This window comes from Cyprinus carpio, chromosome B19, assembly GCF_018340385.1.
Source record: "Cyprinus carpio isolate SPL01 chromosome B19, ASM1834038v1, whole genome shotgun sequence".
Lineage (NCBI taxonomy): Eukaryota > Metazoa > Chordata > Actinopteri > Cypriniformes > Cyprinidae > Cyprinus > Cyprinus carpio.
The window spans coordinates 17,445,734-17,459,545 of NC_056615.1; the positions used below are offsets into that span (position 1 = coordinate 17,445,734).

Below are 13,812 nucleotides of genomic sequence, written 5' to 3' on the forward strand. Positions count from 1 at the left end.
AATAAAAATAACCTTAACCTTAACATATAGGCCTAAGCCTATAATATGTGATATCTTACAAATAATATATAATATTTATAATTATAACACCACTAAAAAGTAACTTTTAACACAAGGATATCACATTAATCGGATATAAACTAATTTGAAAGGAATCTCAGTGGACCGCTCAGAGCTCTCGGACGCTATTGTCCTTGAACCTTGAGAGCTTACTTTGCCTTTTATTTAATAAAAAAATTAATAAACGCCGTGTAATCAGTAGCTGCTTGTAATGTGAGCTAAAGATAACCAAATTTCATCATTTTCAACACCGCCTCCCATTCAAGTGGGAGTAACTCTGTGCGGTGGAATTTTATCAGACGTGATTTGATTGGCCCTTCGCTAATCCCCCTTCTCCGCGAACTCATATTCCATTGGACGTTCTCACTGTCAATCAGGCTGTCTGTGCCCGCCCACCGGTGGCGCCAAATAAGGCACATAGTACCGCTGTGTGTGTCAGTAGCCCGGACGGCTCCGTCTCATCCCGCTCCGTGAATCAAGCGTGCTCGGCTGCGACATGACCAGAGCCCCGCAGACCTGGCCATTCAAATATGGAGCAGTTTAAAACGATCATTTCGGTGCTTTGGATATTATTTTTCAACAGAAATGAGGAGTCCCGTGCAGAGGAAGGTATGTGTCTTTATAGTTGTTTAGACGCCAGGTAAATTGTTTCCGTACATGGCGTGAAGTGTCTAGTGGGAGTATAACTCTCACTGCAGGTGTGTGGTTTTCATATTCCGGCGCTGTAAAGTTAATAAACAGATATAGAGACGACCGAATCAGTGATGCTTTTGCATTATGAGAAGCTTTGATTAAAACTGAAATCGAAATGACAGTCGGCGTGATTTTAAAAAACAGTGATCCTATAGGACGCTTTTGACAATCTGCAACAGTGTTGTTTAAGTTTATAAATAGTTGAAAATGAATGAATATGGTTTTGTGTTTGAATTGCTTAGTTAGGCTACTAAAACAAGCAAATCACAATAAATTGTGCTTGTGTATTGTTTCAACACAAAACTGTACAATACTAAAAACAGTTTTTAGTATTGTAATATGGAGGTTAAAATGACAAGATAAATGTTTAAAATAAAAAAAGATAATTAGATAATCATGTACTGTGCATATATGTTTTAATGATCTTTATATTTAAAATAAAATGTACATATTGTTCTGTTTTGCCATGATCTGTTTATTCTTTTTTTTTCTCTGTCTTGTCATTTCTCTGTCATGTCTTCATTTTTTGTTGTCATGTCATTTTAATCTCCTTATAATACTAGAAAAGCAGATTTCAATAGATCAGGCTGTTAAACTGGATTGACAATAGGTGCTTTTCTGACTGTGCTGCTCCTGGTGGGATTGTTTGACAGTCGTGAAAGCTTCAGCAGTTTTGATGCCAGTCTGTCACATTAGGCTCAGGTGAGGTCAACTAAGCGTCCTAATGAGTGGCATGGCACAGAGAGGGAAAAAACAGATAATAGCTGCGTCCCTTCAGGCTCTTTGGCTTTGCTGAAGAAGCCCAGCTGAGCCAGGCTGCTCTCTCTCGCTTTTTTCCCCTGCTTGCACTCTCGTACACAATGCTCTCATGTGCACATGGCTGAACTCTGCCAGCCCCCGTCCGTCCTCTGCTGGAATGCTGGTCGACTGGATTAGAATCGTTGCCTTAATGAATGTTTTGACAGCGATTAATTGCTGTGAAAGCGATGTGTTCTGAAAGGCCTTGTGTGGCTGCAGTGATATGGACGTTTTCTGATTGAGCTGAATATGTTCTCACTGTACGGAGAACCTCTTTGTCCACAATTACATCCCAGTCCTGCTGCGTCGGTTCTCTTTGTATTCAGCCCCACTGTATTCTCTCTGTATTCGGTCGCTGACAGGTGGGATTCAGACAGGATGAGAGCTCTTTGTTGGTGTACATTATACAAAGAGCTAACCTAAAAGTGAAAATTGTCATCATTTACTTGCCCTCATGCAATTTCTAAACATAGAATAAATGACATACAGTATGCTATGCTATGGTTTATTTAGGGTCAAAAAGATTTGATTTTTAAATAAATTAATACTTCTATTCAGCAAGGATGCATTAAATTGATTAAAAATAACATACATTTATAATGTTACAAAAAATGATATTTTCAGCATTCTGTTCGCAAATATGAAGTATATTATCAACGTTGATATTAATAAGAAGTTTTCTGAGCACCAAATTAGCATATTTGACTGATTTTTGAGGGACACAGTGAGACTGCTGAAAACTCAGCTTTGCTATCTCAGGAATAAATTACATTTTAAAATCTGTTATAATAGAAAACAGTTATTTTAAATTGGAATTATATTTCACAATATTACTCTACTTCTGATTAAAAAATGCAGCTTTGGTGAGCAAAAAGACGTCTTTGAAAAACATTTTTCTTTACTTTCAGTTTTAAATGGTGTATATATCATGGGAAAAGCTGCATAAACAGTCTCTCATGCTTGCTCCATCCATCTCTCATTTCTTTTTCTTTTTCTTTTTTCTTTGTCCTTTCCCATTCCCCAAAGAGCAGGTGTCTTTCCTCACATAGTCGATTGGAGGTGGAGGCCCCTCATTCCTGACCCTTCAGCCTTAACGCACCTTGGCATCTCATTGTGGGCTTATTTACTGCTTTTTAGTGGGTTTGCGGTGGTGGCCATGTGCCGTCACATCTGCCGCATTGGTCATGCTGTTCCTGTGCCATTTAAGTACTCGGTCAGGGTGCAATTCAGACCATATGAGGGCACTTACCTAGGAAAGCTTTATACGCCTGTCACCTCTGTGCTGGATTCCATCAACAGACTCTGCCAAACTCCTCCTAAATGGCATTATGCTCTCTGAGTTGTTGGCAGAAGTGTAAAATCTGGACTTGGGCTCTGAATGTGTTAATCGTCATTTATGTTAATCGAATGTGTTAATCGTCATTTATCGATTCAAACAAAGACCAGTTAGCATGGAAATTCATACATTTATTAAAAGCATGATTTTTAGTCCTGGCTAATGGTGACGGGTTAGACCGTCGGATGTCTGTACTTGTTGTTGAAGGTGGCAGCCGGACTGTGCGGGCAAGGTTAGAGTGATTTGTGAAGTTGGCAGGCGTAACCATGACATCCAGGAGTTTATTTAGTGGGCTGTTGTGATGTGTGGACTCACAATGAGCAAGAAGGAAAGTAAAACAGTGAGGCCTGGGGACAGGAGATTGCTGTGTCTGAAAGTAGAAAAATGCTGGGTTTTTTTCGGCAGTGTATGGAGGTAGAAAGGTGAGCAGTTTCCGAATGTAATGTTTGCGCAGCATCCTAGCTCTATTTCAGCAGCCTAACTGCCTTCTATGACAGCATCCTAACTGAAACAGAACCACGTAAACGATTGATCTGGAGCGATCTATATAGGCAGCGACTTGTGCGTCATAGAAATAGTGTCATGGAAGACGACTAAAAATTGCTTCCGTCCAGGCGATGTGAGCGGAATGACACAATATTGGCATAAAATAAATTTTTGAGTAAAACAATTTGTTTTAAATGATTGAGAAGCTGTTTTTATTAAGAAATTCATTATCATAAGTGTTTTTTTTTTTTGCTTTGCTTATACTGTGGATTTCTTTCACCGAACTTTTCACTCTGCATTCTAAGATCACATTCAGGCGAAGGGTACGTGCAATGCTGCCCTTAAATTTGACCTAAAGAAAGTATTATTGCAGGTAGGGTTTTCACAATATCACATTTTCCTAACATCATTATCATTGCAAAGAGGATTCACAATAACAGAATATCACAATATCTACAGAAACTTAGAAAAAATGTCAATTTTTTTGTCAATTTCATCCTTGATGTTGTTTTTTCTCTTTTTTTGACTTATGAATCACCCTAAAAATATGAATGTAAGGAGGAGAAGAGTGAGTTTGTAATTATAACACTACAAAAGCGCACAAAAAGAACTCCTTGCAGACTGAGGTGTTTAACAATCTTTCATTTTTATGGAACCCTAAGGTGAACTAAATTTTTGGGTCAAGTGTCTTGCTTTTGTCTGTCATCTCCTCCAACATGATTTTATGCATCAGTAATAACTACATACTGTGTCGTCGTCTTTTTTTGACGTTTTTTGATAGGTGGCAACACTGCCTTAAGGTGCAACACTGCCACCTACAATGTTGGAGTGTTCATTAAATAGTTACTGGCACTAGATTATTTATGGAATTATCATTAGTGTACAGTTAACATGATGTCAGTAATTCATTTATTTATTTATTTAGCTTAAATATTACAGTTATGGTCAATAGTAGTATATTACAACACCTCTAAGGGCAGACAGCATAATTAAGTTCCCTACCTTTTGGAACAGCTTTTAAAACTTAAATGTTCTTTTTTCATGTTTTTAAACTTAAGCACTGTAATCATTAAATATTTGCTTGGGTACATTTAAAACTCACTCAAATTTCTTTTAGAATTTGCTTGAATTTATTTAAGATGTCATGGAAGTACATCTGATACCATTTTCCTTAGGAAGACACTTGAACTGTCTCTTAAGTCATTGACTGACAGGGCAGCCGATGTAAGTCTTATAGACATGATTACCCATAATACCCTGTGTGGATGTCATAAGAGAATTGTTGCTTGCTATCTGGTAATTTAAGCTTGATTTGTTTCCTCACAAATTGACCAAGTCCCGTATTGAGTGAAACCATGCGGATCGATGCTGCGTTGTTCTCTGCGGCTTTAGGAGAAGGGTCAACGGGATTCATCTTCGTTCCCTACGAGGACAAGTTTCTGCTGGATCTGCAGGAATGCCCCTGGAGGCGGAGTCACGTCTGAGGTGGTTTTGTGAAGGGGATGGATGGTTTTATTACCAGGAGAATATGGATGTTTCTGGAATGACATCCAGCTCCATAAAGGTGAAAAATGAAATGTACTTTATGCCGTCAGTGTTGGATGAACATAGAAAACCAACCAGCAGAATGCTTGATTGTCCTTCCAGCTGCATTGTGTAGTTACTTTTGAATATTTATCTATTTACAGTGCTGGAATGTGTCAGACAGCTGGCAAAGAACATGCTGTGTATGTACCTGACCTCTTGTGCTGATCTTTATATTTAAAGCACTCTAGACAAGCATTTCCTCTGTGAAAATAGGTTGTTTGTTCTCACATTTTCTTAATGTGGTTCAGTATCTTGATTGTAATTAGATATTAGGGATGATGAAGAGGACAGGTTTGCTTTTGGAGGTGCGGAGGGCCGCTAACATGCAGATGTGAGCTTATGTAAGACTCCAGACCCCTGGCTCTTTTAAAGGTTTAATTAATAAGAAAAAGGAGCAGTAGAGAATAAATGTTGCTTTTCTCTGGCTATGCAACAAAATTGACTGAGATACTTCAGTTTCATGTTTAGAGTTTTTGAAGCTGAACACACTTTTCACAAGGTCGACAAATTTTTCCTAGAGTTAACTAAGGACAGAGGTGTTGATCTAGGGTCATCATCTCTCCAGGCACCTGACCATCTGTAGATCTGGGTGAAAATCTGATTTAATGAAAGCAGATAGCTGAGTTTGCATATGGAATGACACAGTTTTGTTTAGTGTGGCATTCAAAAGTATTGATCAAATAAATTTCGACAGTAAGAATGATGAAAATGAAACAGATCATTTTTTAACGGATACGTTTTTTTTTTAATTATATTTTTATTTATGCATAGAAAAATCACACATAGGCTAGATAGCCTAAAAATATAATAAAGTTACATATTAAAACATATTTATTCAAAAGATTGATTTCTAATGTTTGTAAATTGCAATATATTCTCCAGTTTTTAGAAAATATAAAAATCTGGAATATCATATAACAGTTTCAGGGATTGGGCTAAAATAGAAAAATTGTGCTAAAATAATAAAAATGCAAAAAAAAAAAATTGTTTTATCCTCTAGTAAGGACTTATACAATGTGGCACTAGAATGTCACAATGACTTTTCACAATAGACAACCAATCATAGAGTGCCTCAGTGCTTAGCTCATTAAATATTCATGAGCCTTGCAAAAACTCACATGTGAATTTAGTTTTGAGTATCTAAGAAAATTCAAACCAGTTGTAATGACAAAAAGTGACACCAAACCAGTTAACTGAAGTGATGAAGTATAAAGTAAGATTTAGTATGATTTGGAAGATTTAAGACATCCAGAAAGGCAATATTTGCACATTCCCATAGGTGGACAGTTGCACGCTTTAAGTTGTCCAATCTCTGATTTAACATCATGAATATTCAAATGTTGTTCCAGGTATCTGGGTTATTTTTTTAAGTTTGTTAGTGTTTCAGTGTCGCTTATGTTATTGTTTTATTGGACCAAATGTATATCTAATAACAAGAAAATCTCTCTGCCGATACATTAGTGGTGAATTCCATCCCAAAGCTCACAAAGGCCATGTGCTGCATCCCCACTGGGAAACTACTTAAACTTTCATGTTTGATTCAGCATCCTCACAGCATTGTACAGACTGAACTGTCACTCAGCTTAAAGGCTTTTATATTTGAACCTCCTGATATGTAAAGTGGATTTTAAGTATCCTCTGCCTGCTCATTGAGTGATACCTGATTGACACTTACAGCAATTTACTCTTTTCTGAGGCGATGAGATATGTCTGCCTCTTCCTGTCTGGTATGCCAGTGTGACATAGACTTGGCGACAGTGTCATTGGCCCCTTTGGCCCCCTCAGATGCCCGTGAAGCAGCACTCCGGTGATGTGCAAAACCCCATTAATCTTTTGAAGAGGTATTTGACCTTTCAGACTCATTAAGCACGGCAACCTCGCACATGCCTCATATGAGCCTTGCTCGCCTTCTCCATCTCCCTCTGCCCCCTTTATCAGGGCTGAGATAGGAACAATGTTCTCTCTCCCTTCCTCACCGCGCAGCTTTGACCAGTGACCTGGAAAATCGCCCGACCTTTTAATGCGTGGTTTCCCACTGATGAATAAATTCATAAATTGTATGCTCTGGCATGAAGGCTTTACTCAGTCTCCCCAGAGCCGAGATCAGGGCCACAGGTTTAGTAAGTCTGACTTCTACGATTGCACTCACTCCCAGTGGTAGGAAAACAGCTGGTGTTAGGTTCCAGGGGATGGACTGATAGGGTTAGTTGATGGAAGCTGCTGCTGCAGAGGTTGGAGCCGTGGCATAGTGGTTTAGTGCATGTGCTCAGATGTTGAGTTGTGTTGCTCATTTGGCAGACTTGACGGTGTTCACATGGGACATGTTATTCTAGGGGTCTAGAAATGAGCTTAAAGGTCCACTGAAGTGCTTTGAAACTATTCTATGTGTTGACGTCATTTTAACTGAAACAGGAAGACAGAGCGGGACATCAGTTTTGAGTGCTTATTTCTTGTAAATACTAAAAAATCTTGTAAATTTCTTGTTTTTTTATATTTAGTGAAGTGAAGTGACGTGTGGCCAAGCATGGTGACCCATACTCAGAAATTGTGCTTTGCATTTAACTTATCCAAGTGCACATGCACAGCAGTGAACACCCATACCGTGAACACACACCCAGAGCAGTGGGCAGCCAATGCTGTGGCGCCCTGGGAGCAGTTGAGGGTTTCCTGCCTTGCTCAAGGGTCTCACCTCAGTCATGGAACTGAAGGTGGAGAGAGCACTGGTTTTTCACCTCCCCCTGCCACCACCACCATGACAATTTCTGACAAGTCCGATTCTCTATCCATTAGGCCACGACTGCCCCCTCTATTAATGTTTTTTTTTTTTCTTAAGTTCATATTTTAGTTATCTGTCAATGCAACACCTGCCAATGCAGCATTTCAATTTTTTCTAGCATTCTAACATTTCTAAAGTTTTTCTTATATTTATATTTATCAGTTTTATTTCAAGTAATGAAAACAGTAACAACAGTTAACAGTAACAACACTGCTAAATCAACTAGTTGGTTATTGGATGATCAGTCATCTAGTTGATCATTGTAGCCTATCTCTAATTTGAATCTTGTTTGTTGTTTCATGTTGTTCTGACCTGATTTTGTTTCATTTTCTGATCTTTTTTTCTGTCCATCATTTCTTGCCATCTTCCAATAAAAAGTGTCAAAAAGGCCAACATAAAAATAAGATTCAAATTATAATAATAAAACTGAAAAAAGGCAGCAGAAATTGCAAGGGGTAGAGATGACATGTTCAAGTTTGCCAAATTAAACAAAACAAACAAATAAAAAATAAACAATCACGAAAGGTAATGCAGGGCTTCAGAATAGCGGAATGACAATATTTTTCTTTTACACTTTGTTCACAGATGATTGTGTATGCCTGTGTTATTGTTTTTGTCCTGAATGGGTTGACTGCAATCTTGCAGGCAAATGAGCCAGAGCTGTGGCTATCTGTATGGCTGAATCGCAAGCTCTGCAATCAGCTTGTGAAGTGTTTTGGTCTATGTATTTCTACGTTTGCTCTGATTGCAATCAAAACAACTGAGGGGGGTCTGCTTTCAGAGGCAAAGAGTGTGTGTGAGCATTTCACTAAACATTAACCCCAAGCCAGGGTCAGCTCGAACCTCAAATATATCAGATTTAACATTGTGCATATCGTCCAGCTTGAAAAATAAAATTTACCGGATGCTTTTTTTTTAAATAATGGAACATTTCTGTAATATCAGAACTGGTGCTTCATCTAGAGGCATATAAATCCTGGCACGCTTGGAATGGATATGCTATAGAGATAACAGCTTGATTTATCTGTGTTTTTACTCTTGTTAAGATCTTGTGCATGCTCAGACGTGCACAGTGATTGCTTTTTCAGAGAGTTTAGAAGGGTTTGTGTTCTGTTCAAGAAGCTGATTTCTAAGGGCTCTGAGCTGTTTGCTGATAGAATGTTTATTATTGCGTGATGTACTGTGGAGGTTTGGATATTGGGCTGCAACAACTAATCGATAAAGTTTGATAATGAAAATAGTTGACAATAAATGTCATTCATAGATTCGTTTTTTTTGTGCTATTTTATTGTAATGTTTATACTTGGAAAAATGTATAGCATGCCATGCATTTTCTTTTTGTTGTTCTACAGCTGTTTCTCATTATTACTAGTCATGTGATATGAAACATAATGGCGTTTTGCTTTGACATCTTCAACATTGTGATGTACCGGTTTGTAATTGTAGCTTCATGCTACTTTTATTCTTGCACATTAAGGAAAGTATTAAATAAGATAGATAGTAAAAAAAAAATATTTTTTTTATGTCCAATACTCTTTAAAGGTCTGGAGCCTGTAAAATTTTTGCTGTTTTTAAAAGTTTCCTATGCTCACCAAGGTGCCATTTTTTTCCAGTAAAAACTTTAATATTGTGAAATATTATTACAAATTCCAATAAATCTTTTCTATTTGAATGTTTTTCTAATGTAGTTTATTCCTGTGATTACAAAACTAAACATTAACACATTAACAACCACAAACTTCAGTGTCACATGATCATTCAGAAATTATTTTAATTTGCTGATTTGGTGCTCAAGAAAACATTTCCTTTTTAGGATTATTTAATCAGTAGCATAGGTCAGAAGAGCAGCATTTATTTTAGGGCTGGCCTGGATACAATTTTTTGAGCTTTGAAGCTCAGTGTTTTAATCAAAACACTGAATATTCTAAGCTTCGGAGGGAGGGGGCTGAACATATTCTACACCGGACACGAGAGGCGCGGCGTGACAAAATACAATAGAACCTATTATGCTGCGGTCCCAAGGGAGTGCAGTGTCGCATTTTGATGCAATATGGACACGCGACATGTTCAAAATGAATAAACTTTTAATAAACTACAGAACAGCGCGAGCAAGAAGCGTTGCACCTCACGCAGACGGGGCTTATTTAGAGGTTGGCGATATGAGCTAAAATTCATATCACTGTATTTTACACTGTCCAGGCGAGATTGATATTATATTGCGATATGAGAAAAAAATTACAGGCAAAATGTGTTAATCTTACATAACTAGAAAAGTGAGGGATTGGACATAGACCTGAAATGATCAATGTTGTAAACATTTGTGCTGCTTAATATTTTTGAGGAAACTAATTTTTTCATGATTCTCTTAGTTATGAATCTTTGAAATTGTTCTTTGTGTCAGAGTGCAGGAGTTCGTCAGAAATAGAACGCAGCATCAGTTTAACTTTACTGTCATGGATTTGTCTTGTTGCGTCGCACCGTATTCACAGCAGAGACCATAACTGGGTTCTATCTGCTTTTGTCAAATCGCGCCGCTCGCGTCTGGTGTAGCTGCTTAGAGCTCGTTTTTTTCACTAACAATATACTATAGGCATTCTACTTGCAGAACTCAGGTGATTTTTCAAACTTGATGTGCTGTTGTGGTAGGCCAGTTTCAAATCGCATATTTGGCACACTGCCTTCGTCTTGTCATCACTCAATTAAAAATGCTCCCCCACAGCTGAGGTCTTCGGCATTTTTGTCTTCTCTTCCAGATGAACTGAATCATGATGTTCACTCATTGTCGATTCATATTCAAGCGCAAATGAGAACCGTTTCGCGGGGGATGCCAGGTGTTCGAGAAAAAAAGAATATTCAAGTCTCAAAATTGAAAATCGAATGCCAACCCACCAAACAAATATTCCAATAATCGATTATTCTGGTCCAGCCCTAATTTATTTGTAATAAAAATTGTTTGTAATGTCATAATGTATCTTTATAAATATTATGTCTATACTGTCTCTTTTGATCATTGTAATACATGCTTTCTAAAATCAAAGTAATAATTTCTTAATTCTTCAGTGAACTATCCCTTTAAATGTGTGTGTAGTGTTTGGTGATGTAATGTGTGGTCAGATGGTCAGTTGGCGAAGTGGTGTGGTCCTCTCTCTCAGGGCCAGATGGGGAGGCTCTCAGGAAGTGCCAGTTCCTCCTCTCTGTCCACTCTGGGAGCCTGTCCTCACACACACTCAAGTTAATGGCTGTGTGTGTGTGTGTGTGTGTGTGTGTGTGTGTGTGTGTGTGTGTGTGTGTGTGACCGCCTCACCCTTTATTTCTCCTTGTCTCTGATGTAATTGTAGATTACTTTAGCACTCCTTGAAGGTCAGCTCAAGGACAATTTAGCAGACAGAGTCTAAATGAGGAAAAAATAGGATTCACCTGGCAGGGAATGCGTGTGTGTTTGGCCCTTTGCTTTTTGTTCCTAAGACTGTTCCTGACCCAGAATGCAGCTCATACAGTTGTGTGGACGTCAGTGAATGACTGATGTTATGGTGGCCTTGTGTCTTTGTGTGGATGGTTGATGACACCAGTACTTCTGTTGCTGTCCATTCATTACCACAGAACTCTTTCAGTGTTTCTCTCTCAAGTATGACTCGGGTAAACCACAGATTTATTCAAGTTTGACATTAAGAACCACTGACATTCCAGTATGACAAACCAAATGAAAGCACAAACGCTCCAGTCTTCAGTGTTGCATGATATTTCAGAAATCATTCTAATATGCTGATTTGGTCCTCAGTAAACATTTAATCTTATTCTGCATTTATTTGAAATAGAAATCTATGGTGACATTGTACTAGTCTTTGCTGCCACTTTTTATCAATTGTAAGCTCCTTTGCTCAATACAAGTATTTATTTCTTTATAAAAAATCTTACTGACCTCAAACCGTTGAACTCTAGTGTGTGTATACTTTCTCACAGGTAGCAAAGGTGCAAATCAATGTCCCCAAATGTCAACCTGAAGGCAGTGCACATAAAAGCACAGTGAATTCTTCAATAGAGAGATGGTGGGACTTATTGATGGGCATGGTTTGCATTAGGTCAGTTTGTAATGGTGTTTTAAATCTGCCAGAAAGTAGCATCTCTGTTTGTAGCTCAGTATTTGAGAGTTCTGCTGAATCAAAGTCAGATCACATTCCTAGTGTTTGAATCAAAGCTCAACAAATATTTCAGAGTGGAGTCTACCAAATCCTCCAATACAACTAAAACAAAGCCCAAATGCCATTGCACCTTACAAATAACACAGCAAATACAAGCATAGCAGATGTATATTATTACAACAAACAACAGCATGCAGTTGCATTACACAGAAATCCCTGCAGTGAATCTCTATGCTAAGAAATGTGTTGAGAATAATTAGTAAAATTTTTTAAAGCAAGATTCACTTTTATGGTTGTACATTTTTCCCCTGTAACTAAATATTAAGCCTACATTTTAGCATATTACATGTCCTGCATGAAAAATGCCTCATATCTTATAGCTTGAAAAGTCCTAGTGGGTATTATTTTTAACTTACTAGCAGACTAATCAAACACCTTAGCAATAGGGCTGCATGGTTATGACAAAAATCATAATTTTCGATTATTCCCTTGAAATTGTAATTGTGATTATTAATTACGATTATCACAATTTACATTGAATGATGTTTATACCGTTGTTTGATGCAACTGCATGCCGTATATTTATATGAAAATAAACAAGCTGAAAACACTCTAACTGAAAAATTTTAGTGCTTTTCTATAGCATTAAGCCTCAAATGTCAACTATACATCGGATTGGTTTCTTCTTTAATTTATAAAAAAGTAAAAATATGAATGGTATTATGTTATACTTAAAGTAAAATTAAAATAATGGGAAAAACCCTTAAGATAACACGTAGAAAGAAAAAACGCATCTTAAGCATACAGAATAACATAAGTGGACTTTTAACAATTAATTGCTGCTTTGAACGATTACGTAATTGTGGCATCCATAATTGTAATCACGATTAGATATTCGATTAATTGTGCAGCCCTACATAGCAATACACTTGTAACCACCCAGAACACCTTATCAACTGCTTAGCTGCTGTGAACCACTGCAATACTGTACCTTAGCAGCTTGATGCCTTTTCAACAACACACTAGTGTCAGCTTTTGCTCAGACATGTCTTGCATGTTCTTCAGAAATTCCAGTGTTATTATGTAACACCACACTTAGTGATGTGCTTACAGTATGTACATATGCCTTGAAATGTACTTTTAGCTTCATTTACACCGTCTTCTGATCGTACATGCACACGTCGCTCTGTTAGCTGGTCCTGCCCGGGAGAGTGCAGATGTGATGAAAAATTCAGGGCTGTTCTATGGGTTGTGCAAGCTTAGAGTTGAGAATACTGTTAAATACTGCAGCAGTCACAAAACACACTACCTGACTCCTTTCTTGCCCCAAGAGCCAAGACTATGTGTATTCAAGCTATCAGTCTATCAGTATTGCTAACCCAGAGTCTGTTAAATTAGCATGTCCCAAGTTGGTCCGTCCAATTTCTAGTGATTTCTAGAGTCTTCTTGGTAGAAAGTTTTATTCCATGTTGGTTTATGTGTGAGAGACTGGAAAACTGAGAACACCAGCTTGTTTTTTGTTTTTTTTTGGAGCGATTGAGTGGTAGCAGGCTTGGCCAATTGGACTTCCTCCTGTTTTAGGCCTGGACTTGCACGTGTGAAGACTCTGCTTAGTGCAACGCCACTTTTTGACATTCCAAACTTGTCTGAGCTGTCGTGCTCAAATGCTTCCCATCTGCGGGCCGGGCTGCTTGAAAACTAGCAGTGGAGCATTTGCATTTTAATTTGCATTCAATCACCGCTGTGCGAGTGTGTGTTTACGTGCATGTTTGCATTTATGGTGTCTTCTGAAAACTGCCTAGTGTTTTTTCCTTTTCCTTCTTTTTTTATTATAGAGGCACTGCAAACCTTAAATTTCAATCTGTCCATTCAGGGTGAATGTAGATGAGCCTCTCACCATCTTTTTCACTTGCAGTTTGTATCTTTCTGTTCCTTTC

At 38.0% G+C, this 13,812-nt stretch overlaps 1 protein-coding gene across 2 annotated transcripts in view; it reads left to right on the forward strand.

Annotated features, from left to right (window-relative positions):
- The first annotated feature begins 474 nt into the window (after positions 1–474).
- Positions 475–13,812, forward strand: part of LOC109075309 (ephrin type-A receptor 7-like) — a 129,422-nt gene continuing 116,084 nt past the window's right edge. Inside the window, exon 1 of one of the 2 annotated variants that reach the window (XM_042746090.1) lies at positions 475–669. In XM_042746090.1, the coding sequence (XP_042602024.1) occupies positions 591–669 (79 nt within the window). In that variant the 5' untranslated portion in view covers positions 475–590. The remainder of the gene's footprint in view (positions 670–13,812) is intronic. The other variant, XM_042746091.1, reaches the window with a different exon arrangement.